This window comes from Echiichthys vipera (assembly GCF_963691815.1).
Source record: "Echiichthys vipera genome assembly, chromosome: X".
Classification (NCBI taxonomy): domain Eukaryota; kingdom Metazoa; phylum Chordata; class Actinopteri; order Perciformes; family Trachinidae; genus Echiichthys; species Echiichthys vipera.
In genome coordinates this window covers 34,925,692-34,938,803 of record NC_139825.1, presented here as the reverse complement: position 1 = coordinate 34,938,803, position 13,112 = coordinate 34,925,692, and the positions used below count along the sequence as shown (strand labels likewise).

The window sequence follows — 13,112 nt, the reverse complement described above, 5'->3', positions numbered from 1 at the left end:
CCTTCAGCTACCAAGCTCCTCTCCTGTGGAACCAACTCCCAAGTGTTGTTTGGGAGGCAGACACTGTCCCCATATTTAAGAGTATTCTTAAAACTTTCCTTTTTGATAAAGCTTACAGCTAGAGCTTATAATCCCTTAACAATGTTGTTATTTTTAAATGATTTTGTTCTGCTTAATTATGCTGCTATAGGCCTAGTCTGCCGGGGGATAATACTTTTCCTGATACTCTGAGCTTCTCTCCTCTCTGTTTGTATCATTCATGTCTCATCAATGCATGTTACTAATTCACTTCTTCCCCGGAGTTGTTTGTGCTTTGTCGTCTCGCAGGTCTCGGCTGATCGTGGTGGTGCCAGGTCCGTTTTCTTTCCTCTTCCTCTTCCTTTTCCTCGTGACCTTGTTGACCTGCTAGTCTTCATCACATTGTCCTCTTCCACATTCACGTCACTCCTCCCATATTTTTTAGTACTCTCATAACTTTGCAGTTTTGTTTTAAACTGATGTGCACAACAAATGGCTTGTATGAATCAGGTAGCCCCTTAACTACCATGGCCCAAGCCCATCACTAATTTGCTCGTCTGCTCTTCTCAGTGACGTGAATATAGTCTCTGCTTGAATAATATAGTCAGTAATTGTTTCATTGCTAGCCTTATGGAGAGAGGAAAGTTCACAATATAAAACTCACAACGCGGGATTTGTCCTTTCCCGCATAGTGTTTGCAGAGAATCTCAAGTGCTCTTCTTCTGTCACGTTTCGCATCCCTCATTACCAATGACAAACACTTGTTGTCTAGACATTACATTAGCTCTGCATATGCCTCACCGTTCTTTGACTCATCTTCCGCTAGAGCTGTTTCATCTTACTCGTCTATTTGCGGGTCCTCCAAGATGACTTCTCTGAGGCTGCGCACCTCCATGGAGGTGCGTGAGGAAACTCGTTTTCCAGAGTTCATAATTCACCGTTGAATAAAAGTCTCAACCATCTTTGGCCTGCATGACTGGGCCCATAACCTGTAGCGCTAGACATTTTTGCAGCAGTCAAAAGCTATCTCAGTCACTAAAGTGGTTAGCCAGCACCTCCTAGGGGCTAATATTCACAGGATAAAAAAGACAGACCTCCATCGTCTCTTTGGTCTGGGAACTCACTGACTGCTTTATTTTGCGCATGCTCACAATAGCATCCAAGGGCACGCGGGCACACGTGACCTGTATGACATAACTGCGTAGGCTGTTAAGCATGGCTTTGCTACTCATATAATTAAATATGCTAAACATCTGGTGTTCTTATAAAGAAGAATATTCGCTAGATTGGACAATGCGAATGAAATACCAGCATCGATAATGACGGCTGCTTCCTTGATGCAAGGAACAGTTGCTTCTCTGCTACGTCACATCTATAAAAAACCCTCCTGGAGGTCCTGATTGGCTCGACCACCTGAAATCACTCTCCTATGGAGCAATCCCAGATGATTGAGTGGAGCTAGGCGGAATCAAGGCGGATGCAAGGCAGAACGAAATTCATCTGGCGAGAGTCAGATAAGATATAAACAGCAACAAGCAGAATTACTGTAATCTTTCTCGGTTGATAGAAAGGACAACACTTTATGATCATAAACTCTGCCAGTGGTGAACAGTGTACATACCACAACAGCGTCCAGGCACCAAGCCCAACTGATGTACACACAGACTCCGCCACCTCTGTTCTTTCCTCCTTTAACAAGGACTCTTTCAGTAGGAGTAGTTTGCACAATAGAGCAGTTTCTCATTGACCCCCATGTTAAACAGTCCGATTTTCACAGCATAATTAAACCTATTTAGGGCTGTATGTTTAAGTCATATCTCCATGACAACACTTAGGAGGGTGAACATTTTTGTACCAGGATAGTTTTTATTTTATTGGAGGTTAAAGTTAATGAATAATTGGGGGCGTGGTCTAGACTGCACATTGCTAATCTGGAGCACTGGGAGGATTCGCGCCGTGAGGGCTGTTGTTTTACAGTCTATGGGCCTGGTATAGTGTTGAATATTAGTTTAAATCATAGATCATAAATGCTGGCTGCCTACACTCAAGTCTCCGATCCGGTGAAATCTCTGCTAGAGACACAGAGTGCCGTGTCAGTCTCTACCTTCTAAAAAAATCCAGTTCCCGTTACAAACTTTAAAAAAAATCACTCCCGGTCCAGAAAGCACTGACGCCCACTCCCATTTATCTAGTAACTTTTTTTTTTAATCTAACTACAGGGGGGTGGAGCTAATGTGGCTGTAAACACCCACCAGAGGACCTTATCTCCCTCCCCCAAACGTGAGGAAATGAGGAGGAGGAGTCAAAGTCTGATAAGGAGGCAGCTCCCAGAAGCCAATTTGATTGGATCAAGTTGAGAACGGGCCCCGGCGTAGAGGCTATGTCCATTTTTCATACCAACTTTGGGTTTTACCAAAGCCCCCACCACAGCGACTCCCTGGTTGATCCAATAGGGAAGTGCCCAAAACTGCAGTTCTCAGAGTGTCCAGTAGGAGTAGTTGCTCAATAGAGCAGTTTCTCATTGACCCCCATGTTAAACAAGCCAGTTTTCACAGCATAATTAAATCCAATGATTTTTTAATTAAAAAAACTCTAGTCTGTATGTTTAGGTCATATCTCCATGACGACACTTAGGGGAATAAGTGATGTGTAATAATACATTACCTACAATATCTAAAATGATATATTTCACAGCTTCCCACACTCAAGTCTGGAACTACAATTGAATATCATGTTACCTGTAGTTAACTCAAGTAGATAAAGTCCAAGAGCAACCACATTTAAAAACCAAATGTTACAACTACCTGTGTAGTTTCAATGATGCGGCACAAGATTGTGTATATTTATAAAGTTCAATGCATATCAAAAGTGGAATTTTGGCCATTCACTGGGCTAATGATTCTTGTTGAATACCTGTGATATAATGATCATTTCATGCTGAAAGTATTTTACAGAATTGCTCATTTAAAAGTAATTTTCAGCAACGTAAAATGGACAATAACCTAGGTTATATTCATAACACACCTGATTATTCCAATTTCACAGGGAGAAAGAGGGCACAAAAAAAACAACCTCTCAACTACCCCCTTTAAGTCATTTTGTAACCTGTCATGGACTTAAGTTTTTAGTATCCCTTGTACCAATTTTATACATTCACAAGTACTTTACTCCTTTATCTACAGCAGTGTTAAGTGAAGACAGAATCCAACTGCAGTTTACATAAAACTTTCTAATTTAATACAAAAGAAATTCACAGAAGGCAGATTGACTGAAAGAGATTTATTGTATGTTCTCAAACTAAAACCTGTTTTTTGGTGTTCTTTACAAGTTAAACAGAATGAAGCCCATGTAGTCATCGGATTCCTCAGACTCCTCCTTAGCAGCTGGAGCAGCTTCAGCAAAAGCAGACTGGTCAGCCAGGAAGGCCTTTACCTGTGAGGACAAACAAACTTAAGTTATCAATTACAGCAAGTAGTTGCCTGGTCATGCAAAAAAAATAAACGCCTGCATATTAACTAATGGTGCAAGTGCTGAATTGCTGTGCATACCTTGTCTGCCAGGGGGAAGAAGTAGCTGTCTCAACAGCCAGGACTCTCTTGTAGCCATTGATGATGGTGTGGGGGACAGAGGCCAAAGTCCGGTAGCTGATCTCCATACACTCACTAGCAATGTTTCTCACACCCTAAATTAAAATAAATAAATAACAAGTACTTTAGACAAATTCATACATGATCTTAAGGGAATGTTGTTCTTGGTGCCTTCTATATACACAAGCACAGCATCTCACCTCCAGGAACCTGGCATGCAGAGCAGCCTCTGTGATGTCGAGCACCTCAGGACTGTAAACGCTGCCATTGTCATACACCTGCTGGATGATGAGTCCGTAGGAGAAGGGTGAGATGTTCAGCATGTTGAGGAGTGTGGCCTCACTGGCACCAACCTTGTCACCAGTCTTGATCAGACCAACGTCACTCTAGGGACAGAGATGTTGTGCATGTTAGTGATGCAAACATTTTCATGTAAATTCTCTTCACTGAAGAAGTCAGGGTCATTAGCTTTTATACACCAAGAGGCAACCCTTCCTGTGTGTCATGCAGTGTGAAATTCCAGGTCCCAAAGTGGTATTTTTCAAACTCACCAAGATTTCAATGGTTCCCCTAGAGATCTTGGTGGTGATACCCAGAGCCTGGAAGAAAGAAGTCTTCTCTGGACCCAGACCAGTGTTCTGTGCTGGCACAGTCACTTCACACGGGGCAATGGCTCCAGCGCGGGCAGCTGCAGGTACCTGAGGTATTGGAGAAAGTTTAGTTGTAACTTTGCAAGGGCTGAATTCTAGTCCTAATGGCAGGTGGGAACATTTAAATTTAGTTGGTATTCAGTGTCTGAAACCATACGTGCCTGGCAGTCAAGGGATGCTGACTGACAGGTATAGCGAGGAAACAAGTTATTGTTTGCAGGGGGAACGACAAAGCAGTACCACACAAGCTGCATTGTAACTTATCCTGCATCTTTAAAAAATCTACAATTGCATTATAGACTGCAGGTTCCCACAGTATTAGTGACTACATCTGAACTTCAGCTTCTACCTTCCAAAGTCACTTACTAACTTCAAGTGCTGATATCTTATAGTTTACACCTTTTTCAAAGTGAACACTGGCTTTCACACATACCTTGTTCTCCAGCAGCATGTCCCTGACCTCTGCCAGATCTTCCTTGGCAAAGACAAAGCCCACATTGCCTTTAATGTGAGGCAGGAGCCTGTCAAATAATTGATTCAGCAATTAGACATGTGAACAGAACATAAAACATACAAAGAAGTAAGTTATTCACTGTCTGAAACCATACGTGCCTGGCAGTCAAGTGATGCTGACTGACAGGTATAGCGAGGAAACAAGTTATTGTTTGCAGGGGGAACGACAAAGCAGTACCACACAAGCTGCATTGTAACTTATCCTGCATCTTTAAAAGATCTACAATTGCATTATAGACTGCAGGTTCCCAAAGTATTAGTGACTACAGCTGAACTTCAGTTTCCTACCTTCCAAAGTCACTAGCTAGCTTCAAGTGCTGATATCTTATAGTTTACACCTTTTTTAAAGTGTACACTGGATTTCACACATACCTTGTTCTCCAGCAGCATGTCCCTGACCTCAGCCAGATCTTCCTTGGTGAAGACAAAGCCCACATTTCCTTTAATGTGAGGCAGGAGCCTGTTAAATAATTGAGTCAGCCATTAGATATGTGAACAGATCATAAAATATACAAAGAAGTAGGTTATTCACTGTCTGAAACCATACGTGCCTGGCAGTCAAGGGATGCTGACTGACAGGTATAGCGAGGAAACAAATTATTGTTTGCAGGGGGAACGACAAAGCAGTACCACACAAGCTGCATTGTAACTTATCCTGCATCTTTAAAAGATCTACAATTACATTAATAGACTGCAGGTTATTTTGGCTTTTTATGTGTACCACACTGGTGAAGTAGCAAAGGGAGATTTCGCAAGCACATACTCAGTTAAATAGCCAATATAATTGAGCATTTCTAGGTCTGATTGGTTGGAATTGTGGCACATTAGTAACGCTGTGCCAAGCTGATAGAGCATAAAGGCAAAGTTGAGTAGCACAGAAGGGAGAGAGCATGCATGTAGGTCTGTAGCGCAGCAAGCAAGAGTTTTGATAGCATTTAAGTGAAACTGAGTGAGAGGGGTTATTATGGCACGTTAAAATGAGGAGCAAAGGTCAATACATTTGTGCAGAATAGTTTGCTTGCGCAACTAAGTATTTGCTTGCAAAATGCATTTTTGTGCTAAAAATATCACATTGCTCCTTCACTATGTGACACAAATATAAGACCATAGGTTCCTACAGTGTTAGTGATTACAGCTGAACTTCAGTTTCCTACCTTCCAGAGTCATTTGCTAGCTTCAAGTGCAGATTTCTTATAGTTTACAACTTTTTCAACATGAACACCGGCTTTCATACATACCTTGTTCTCCAGCAGCATGTCACTGATCTCAGCCAGATCTGCCTTGGTGAAGACAGATCCCACATTTCCTTTAATGTGAGGCAGGAGCCTATAAAATAATTGATTCAGCCGTTAGAAGTATGAACAGATCAGAGAATATATACAAAGAAGTAGGTTATTCAGTGTCTGAAACCATACGTGCCTGGCAGTCAAGTGATGCTGACTGACAGGTATAGCGAGGAAACAGGTTATTGTTTGCAGGGGGAACGACAAAGCAGTACCACACAAGCTGCATTGTAACTTATCCTGCATCTTTAAAAAATCTACAATTGCATTATAGACTGCAGGTTCCCACAGTATTAGTGACTACATCTGAACTTCAGTTTCCTACCTTCCAAAGTCACTAGCTAGCTTCAAGTGCTGATATCTTATAGTTTACACCTTTCTCAAAGTGAACACTGGCTTTCACACATACCTTGTTCTCCAGCAGCATGTCCCTGACCTCAGCCAGATCTTCCTTGGTGAAGACAAAGCCCACATTTCCTTTAATGTGAGGCAGGAGCCTGTTAAATAATTGAGTCAGCCATTAGATGTGTGAACAGAACATAAAATATACAAAGAAGTAAGTTATTCACTGTCTGAAACCATACGTGCCTGGCAGTCAAGTGATGCTGACTGACAGGTATAGCGAGGAAACAGGTTATTGTTTGCAGGGGGAACGACAAAGCAGTACCACACAAGCTGCATTGTAACTTATCCTGCTATAAAAAGGTTATAGCTCAAGTTAGCAAAAGTTGAGAAACAGTAAACTCACTTCTCCAGAGCAGGATTGTTCTCCAGGTGTCCACGGATGGCTTTGCGCATCATGGTGTTTTTGTTTTTACGATCCCTTTTAAACGTTAAACTAGACATGTGGTCGACAGCTAACGTTAGCCGAAGAGACACAGGCCGCACCAGATGCGGTCACACCACCGCACCTTTACACGACACAAACATGTCTTTATGTGCTGCTATAATAGTCTATCTTACGATGCCAAACATCCAACCTGGTACAGTTAAACATGTTTGGGGTTTGTTTTTTTTTCTGAAACGGCGAGATAAAACCTCTAACACGCACGAGAGGGTCGCGTGAAAGAAAGAGGAAACACGCAAGAACAGTTTATATACCGAACAGCGACCAATCACATGGAGTCATGGGCGTCAGCTACACGACTATTGGACGGTTTCCGCGTCAATCACTTCTGTTACGTCTCATTAGTTGTTGCCCTATTTTTTTGAAATAGAATTTAAATATTCCGTTTATACAGAAAGTGTCAAACACTAACCTACAACACAACACATGAGAGATTGTTCACATTAAAAAAAAAAAAGAATGAATTAAAAAATCAATACAGCAACGATGAAATGCAGGCAGCCAGGATTTATGATCTATGATTTAAACTGATATTCAACACTGTACCAGGCCCATAGACTGTAAAACACCAACCCTCACGCCCGAATCCTCCTGGTGCTCCAGATTAGCATCTAGTGTGTGTTTCATAGAAAGTAGGCTGTATTGCAAGTCGTGGTGCAAGTGCGGCTATTTAATTAGCATTACAAAGCTAACGTTAATATGGTGTGTTTCTAAACCATCTGCTTGTACAGTTTTTTTAAATTATTTTTTTATTAAGTTATAGACAATGTGACATGAGGGACAAATACACTACAAAGTAAAGATAACAACAGAATAAACAGAATACAATGTGAATTTACAATATGTATTTAGGTTGTATATATGTGTGTGTGTGTGTGTGTGTGTGTGTGTGTGTGTGTGTGTGTGCTTGCATGTGAATGAGAGGCAGGTGGTACAGTATTTATAAATACATATATGGGATAGATAGATGGTACAATACAAATAAATGAGTAGAAAAAGAAAATGAATAGAAAATTAAACGTGAGAAGAGAGAGAAGAGAAGAGAAAAAAGGGAAGGGGGCATATACATATAAAGATAACCTAATGTAAACCAGTATATCACGATTATGAATATCATAATAATTATTATTAATTATATATTGCAATGTTAATATATTACCATGAGACTTGAGAGGTGAGGCCAGACCAGGGCATGGGGCTCTCCCACCAGGTCCAGATTGGCCGGCCCCACCCCCAGCCTTTATATTATTTTAATAATGTCATTATTGTGATTATTGTAGTGAGAAAAAAATATATCCGATTTAAATAAACAATAATAATAATAATAATAATTACATAAATCAATAAATACAGGAAAAAAATACCTGTCCCTGTTTTGTTTTTGATAACCATGTGCCCCCACTACAGCGACTTCCTGGTTGATCCAATACGGAAGTGCCCAAAACTGAAGTTCTCCGAGTGGCCAGTAGGAGTAGTTTGCACAATAGAGCAGTTTCTCAATGACCCCCATGTTAAACAGGACGATTTTCACAGCATAATTATACCTACTTAGGGGTCGTTTACAAAAAACATTCTCATCTGTATGTTTAGGTCATATCTCCATGACAACACTTAGGAAGGTGAGTTGTTTTATAACAGGCTAATTTTAATTTTATTGGAGGTTAAAGTTTATGAATCATTAGTGAGTGACAGCTAGCCTCTGGCCCTCACTTCGTCTCGACCTGAACTGCAGTCATTCATTTGGTGGTGTTTCCATAAGTGACAAGATGGTTTACTCTTCAATCAACTGATCAAGCAGATGGTTTAGGAACACATCATATTAATATTATTATTATTAAATAGTCGCACTTGCACGCTGACTTGCAATACAGCCTGCTTTCTATGAAACATACACTAGATGCTAATCTGGAGCACCGGGGGGATTCGGGCCGTGAGGGTCGGTGTTTAACAGTTTATAGGTATGGTACAGTATTGAATATCAGTTTATATCATAGATCATAAATCCTGGCTGCCTGCTCTCAACTCGCCGAGCCGGTGTAATCTCTGCTAGAGACACGGGAGTGCCGTGTCAGTCTCTACCCTCTGAAAAACCTATTCTCGTTGCAAAATTTTAAAAAATGAATCCCATTCCCTCCTGGTCCCGGAAAAAAATTCAACACTAGTGCCCACTCCCATTTATCTAAAGTAGTAACATGGTTTGTTAGCCTAGTTCCCGAGCGGTTGAGCTAATGTGAGCTTATTCTGTAAACGTCAGCCAGGCGGCCGTTTCTCCCTCCCCCCAACGTCACATCAATGTCCTTTTTTGGGTAAGAGGAAAGGTCTAACAAGATGGCCCCTTCCGGGGGCCTCGTGGAGAGGCTACATCCATTTTTTATCCAGTCTATGAGCTAGCATCGGGTAAGATTAGCGCTAGCTTGGTGAACAAAGTGCATCCCTGTTGACTGTGATATTAGCTGACATGCAAACTTTTGTTAGCTAGAGATAAGGTTTACAATAGTATGTGAGTTACTAACCGAATAAACTGAACAGCAGACTGCTTAGAGTTTCTTTAGTTCAACCGGTTAAACTGAAAACTAACTGCGAACAACGAAGAACAACATCACGGTGTCCACGGCTGCTATAATGTCAGATTTGATAGACAGCTCTCCTTCTTTGAGACCTGTCAATCACAAGTAAACCATTCTATTTCACTCAAACTGGGAAGGAATTTTAAAAAATGAACACCAGTGGGTATTGTAAAAGCCATGAAACAAACGATAGAGACGATAAAAACCTCTGCAACCGGCTTATTGTAGCCATCGAGCAAGTTAGAAGTTGATCATTTTCACTGTTGACTTGAATGCAACCGGATGTCTTCTGCAACTGCACGTATTGCCCCCTGCCGGCCACTGGCTAGAATACAGGCTTAAGGCACTTCCGCGTTGGTCTCGTTTTTCAGTCGCTCCATCCATTCATTCATACAGTCTTTGGGCAGAAGTATTTGACCAAACCAACCTATTCTTATTTTTAATTGAATTGAAAAATCACTTTATAAATCCCTAGCCTTAATCAAAAACAAAAAGAATACGACATTTTAGACAACTATGAAAAGATATCTGATATACCCCCTGGCATTTAATGAAATTTATGATGACAGAGATTATTACATACATCTATGTATTAACATGATATTTATTTATTTTTTATTCTATATGAGATCGTTGCTGTATTGATTTTTCTATTCATTGTTTTTTAAATTGAACAATCTCTCATGTCATGTGTTGTATGTTAGTGTATGTTGAACAACTAATGAGACTTAACAGAAGTGATTGACGCGGCAACCGTCCAATAGTCGTGTAGCTGACGCCCATGACTCCGCTGTGATTGGTCGCTGTTCGGTATATAAAGTGTTCTTGCGTGTTTCCTCTTCCTCTTTCTTTCACGCGACCCTCTCGTGTTCGGTAAGCATTTTCTCTCGCGCTTTCAGAAAAAAACAAACCCCAAGCATGTTTAGTTTAACTGTACCAGGTTGGATGTTTGGCATCGTAAGATAGACTATTATAGCAGCACATAAAGACATGTTTGTGTCGTGTAAAGGTGCGGTGGTGTGACCGCATCTGGTGCGGCCTGTGTCTCTTCGGCTAACGTTAGCTGTCAACCACATGTCTAGTTTAACGTTTAATTAATGGGCTTGCGGGTTGTCGATAATTTTCTGAAGTACATCCACTAACACTTCTCTTCTCTTGGGTGCAGGTATATTACCTTGTCTTTAAACCAGCTGTTTAAGCGATCCTTGGAAGCACTGCAAAGATGCCCAGGGAAGACAGGGCCACGTGGAAGTCCAACTATTTTATGAAAATCATTGTAAGTAGGACTTGCACTTACATAAGTGTGTATTCATACTTTAATTAGATTTTAAGTGTTAATATTAATATGTAAGTCTAATTGATGATCACCGTTTTGTAGCAACTTCTGGATGACTATCCCAAATGCTTCATCGTGGGTGCAGACAATGTGGGCTCCAAGCAGATGCAGACCATCCGTCTGTCTCTACGTAGCAAGGCTGTGGTGCTCATGGGTAAAAACACCATGATGCGCAAAGCCATCCGTGGACACCTGGAGAACAATCCTGCTCTGGAGAAGTGAGTTTACTGTTTCTCAACTTTTGCTAACTTGAGCTATCATCTTTAATATAGCAGGATAAGTTACAATGCAGCTTGTGTGGTACTGCTTTGTCGTTCCCCCTGCAAACAATAACCTGTTTCCTCGCTATACCTGTCAGTCAGCATCACTTGACTGCCAGGCACGTATGGTTTCAGACAGTGAATAACCTACTTCTTTGTATTGTTTATGATCTGTTCACACATCTAATGGCTGAATCAATTATTTAACAGGCTCCTGCCTCACATTAAAGGAAATGTGGGCTTTGTCTTCACCAAGGAAGATCTGGCAGAGGTCAGGGACATGCTGCTGGAGAACAAGGTATGTGTGAAATCCAGTGTACACTTTAAAAAAGGTGTAAACTATAAGATATCAGCACTTGAAGCTATCTAGTGGCTTTGGAAGGTAGGAAACTGAAGTTCAGATGTAGTCACTAATACTGTGGGAACCTGCAGTCTATTAATGCAATTGTAGATCTTTCAAAGATGCAGGATAAGTTACAATGCAGCTTGTGTGGTACTGCTTTGTCGTTCCCCCTGCAAACAATAACTTGTTTCCTCGCTATACCTGTCAGTCAGCATCCCTTGACTGCCAGGCACGTATGGTTTCAGACACTGAATACCAACTAAATTTAAATGTTCCCACCTTCCATTAGGACTAGAATTCAACCCTTGCAAAGTTACAACTAAACTTTCTCCAATACCTCAGGTACCTGCAGCTGCCCGCGCTGGAGCCATTGCCCCGTGTGAAGTGACTGTGCCAGCACAGAACACTGGTCTGGGTCCAGAGAAGACTTCTTTCTTCCAGGCTCTGGGTATCACCACCAAGATCTCTAGGGGAACCATTGAAATCTTGGTGAGTTTGAAAAATACCACTTTGGGACCTGGAATTTCACACTGCATGACACACAGGAAGGGTTGCCTCTTGGTGTATAAAAGCTAATGACCCTGACTTCTTCAGTGAAGAGAATTTACATGAAAATGTTTGCATCACTAACATGCACAACATCTCTGTCCCTAGAGTGACGTCGGTCTGATCAAGACTGGTGACAAGGTTGGTGCCAGTGAGGCCACACTCCTCAACATGCTGAACATCTCACCCTTCTCCTACGGACTCATCATCCAGCAGGTGTATGACAATGGCAGCGTTTACAGTCCTGAGGTGCTCGACATCACAGAGGCTGCTCTGCATGCCAGGTTCCTGGAGGTGAGATGCTGTGCTTGTGTATATAGAAGGCACTAAGAACAACACTCCCTTAAGATAATGTTTCAGATATCTGTATAAAGTTGACTAAAGTACTTGTGATTTAAAAAAATTTTTTATTTAGGGTGTGAGGAACATTGCTAGCGTGTGTCTGGAGATCGGCTACCCCACTTTGGCCTCTGTCCCCCACACCATCATCAATGGCTACAAGAGAGTCCTGGCTGTTGCTGTTGAGACAGACTACTCCTTCCCCCTTTCAGAAAAGGTATGTACATCAATTCAGCTCTTGTAGCATTAGTTAACATGCAGGCTTTTGTTTTGGTGTTTTTTTTGCATGTCCAAGCAACTACTTGCTGTAAACGTGAACTAAAGTTATGTTTGTCCTCACAGGTAAAGGCCTTCCTGGCTGACCCATCTGCTTTTGCTGCAGTCTCAGCACCTGCAGCAGCAGCTGCTGAGACTGCAGCTGCTCCAGCTGCTAAGGAGGAGGTCAAGGAGGAGTCTGAGGAATCAGATGACGACATGGGCTTCGGTCTGTTTGACTAATAAAAGAACCCAAGCAAACCAGATTTGGTTGAACACATGATTCAATAAAAATCTTTCGGTCAATCTGTCTTCTGAATTTCTTTTGTATTAAATTAGAAAGTTTTACGTAAACTGCAGTTAGATTCTATGCTCACTTAACACTGCTGTAGATAAAGGAATAAAGTACTTGTGAATGTAAACAATAGGTACAAGGGATACTAAAAACCATGACAGGCTACAAAATGACTTAAGGAGGTGCCTTTTTTTTCTTTTAAAACTGAGTTTTTGGTAAAACAATGTTGGAAATTCCCTCCTCAATCAACATTACACTCGGAGAGAAGTGGGT

The 13,112-nt window shown here is 41.4% G+C and overlaps 1 protein-coding gene and 1 pseudogene across 3 annotated transcripts; one reads left to right on the top strand and one right to left on the bottom strand.

The window, feature by feature from the left end:
- Positions 1–3,288: 3,288 nt before the first annotated feature.
- On the bottom strand, positions 3,289–6,096 carry LOC310965622 (large ribosomal subunit protein uL10-like; annotated as a pseudogene). The gene is made up of 7 exons (XR_014593852.1): positions 6,007–6,096; positions 5,141–5,228; positions 4,689–4,776; positions 4,157–4,303; positions 3,806–3,991; positions 3,567–3,700; positions 3,289–3,450 (listed from the first exon to the last, which is right to left on the bottom strand). The product of XR_014593852.1 is annotated as a large ribosomal subunit protein uL10-like (transcript).
- Positions 6,097–10,309: 4,213 nt separating this feature from the next.
- On the top strand, positions 10,310–12,850 carry rplp0 (ribosomal protein, large, P0). Of its 2 annotated transcripts, XM_083939191.1 has the most exons (9): positions 10,310–10,338; positions 10,631–10,741; positions 10,844–11,019; positions 11,272–11,359; positions 11,747–11,893; positions 12,059–12,244; positions 12,366–12,506; positions 12,632–12,660; positions 12,706–12,850. In XM_083939191.1, exons 2-9 carry the CDS (start codon positions 10,688–10,690, stop codon positions 12,785–12,787), a joined length of 903 nt encoding a protein of 300 aa, XP_083795317.1. In that variant the 5' UTR covers positions 10,310–10,338; positions 10,631–10,687; the 3' UTR covers positions 12,788–12,850. The 2 variants fall into 2 exon arrangements, with proteins under 2 accessions (XP_083795317.1, XP_083795316.1); XM_083939190.1 differs by having other exon boundaries at positions 12,632–12,850.
- Positions 12,851–13,112: the final 262 nt, after the last annotated feature.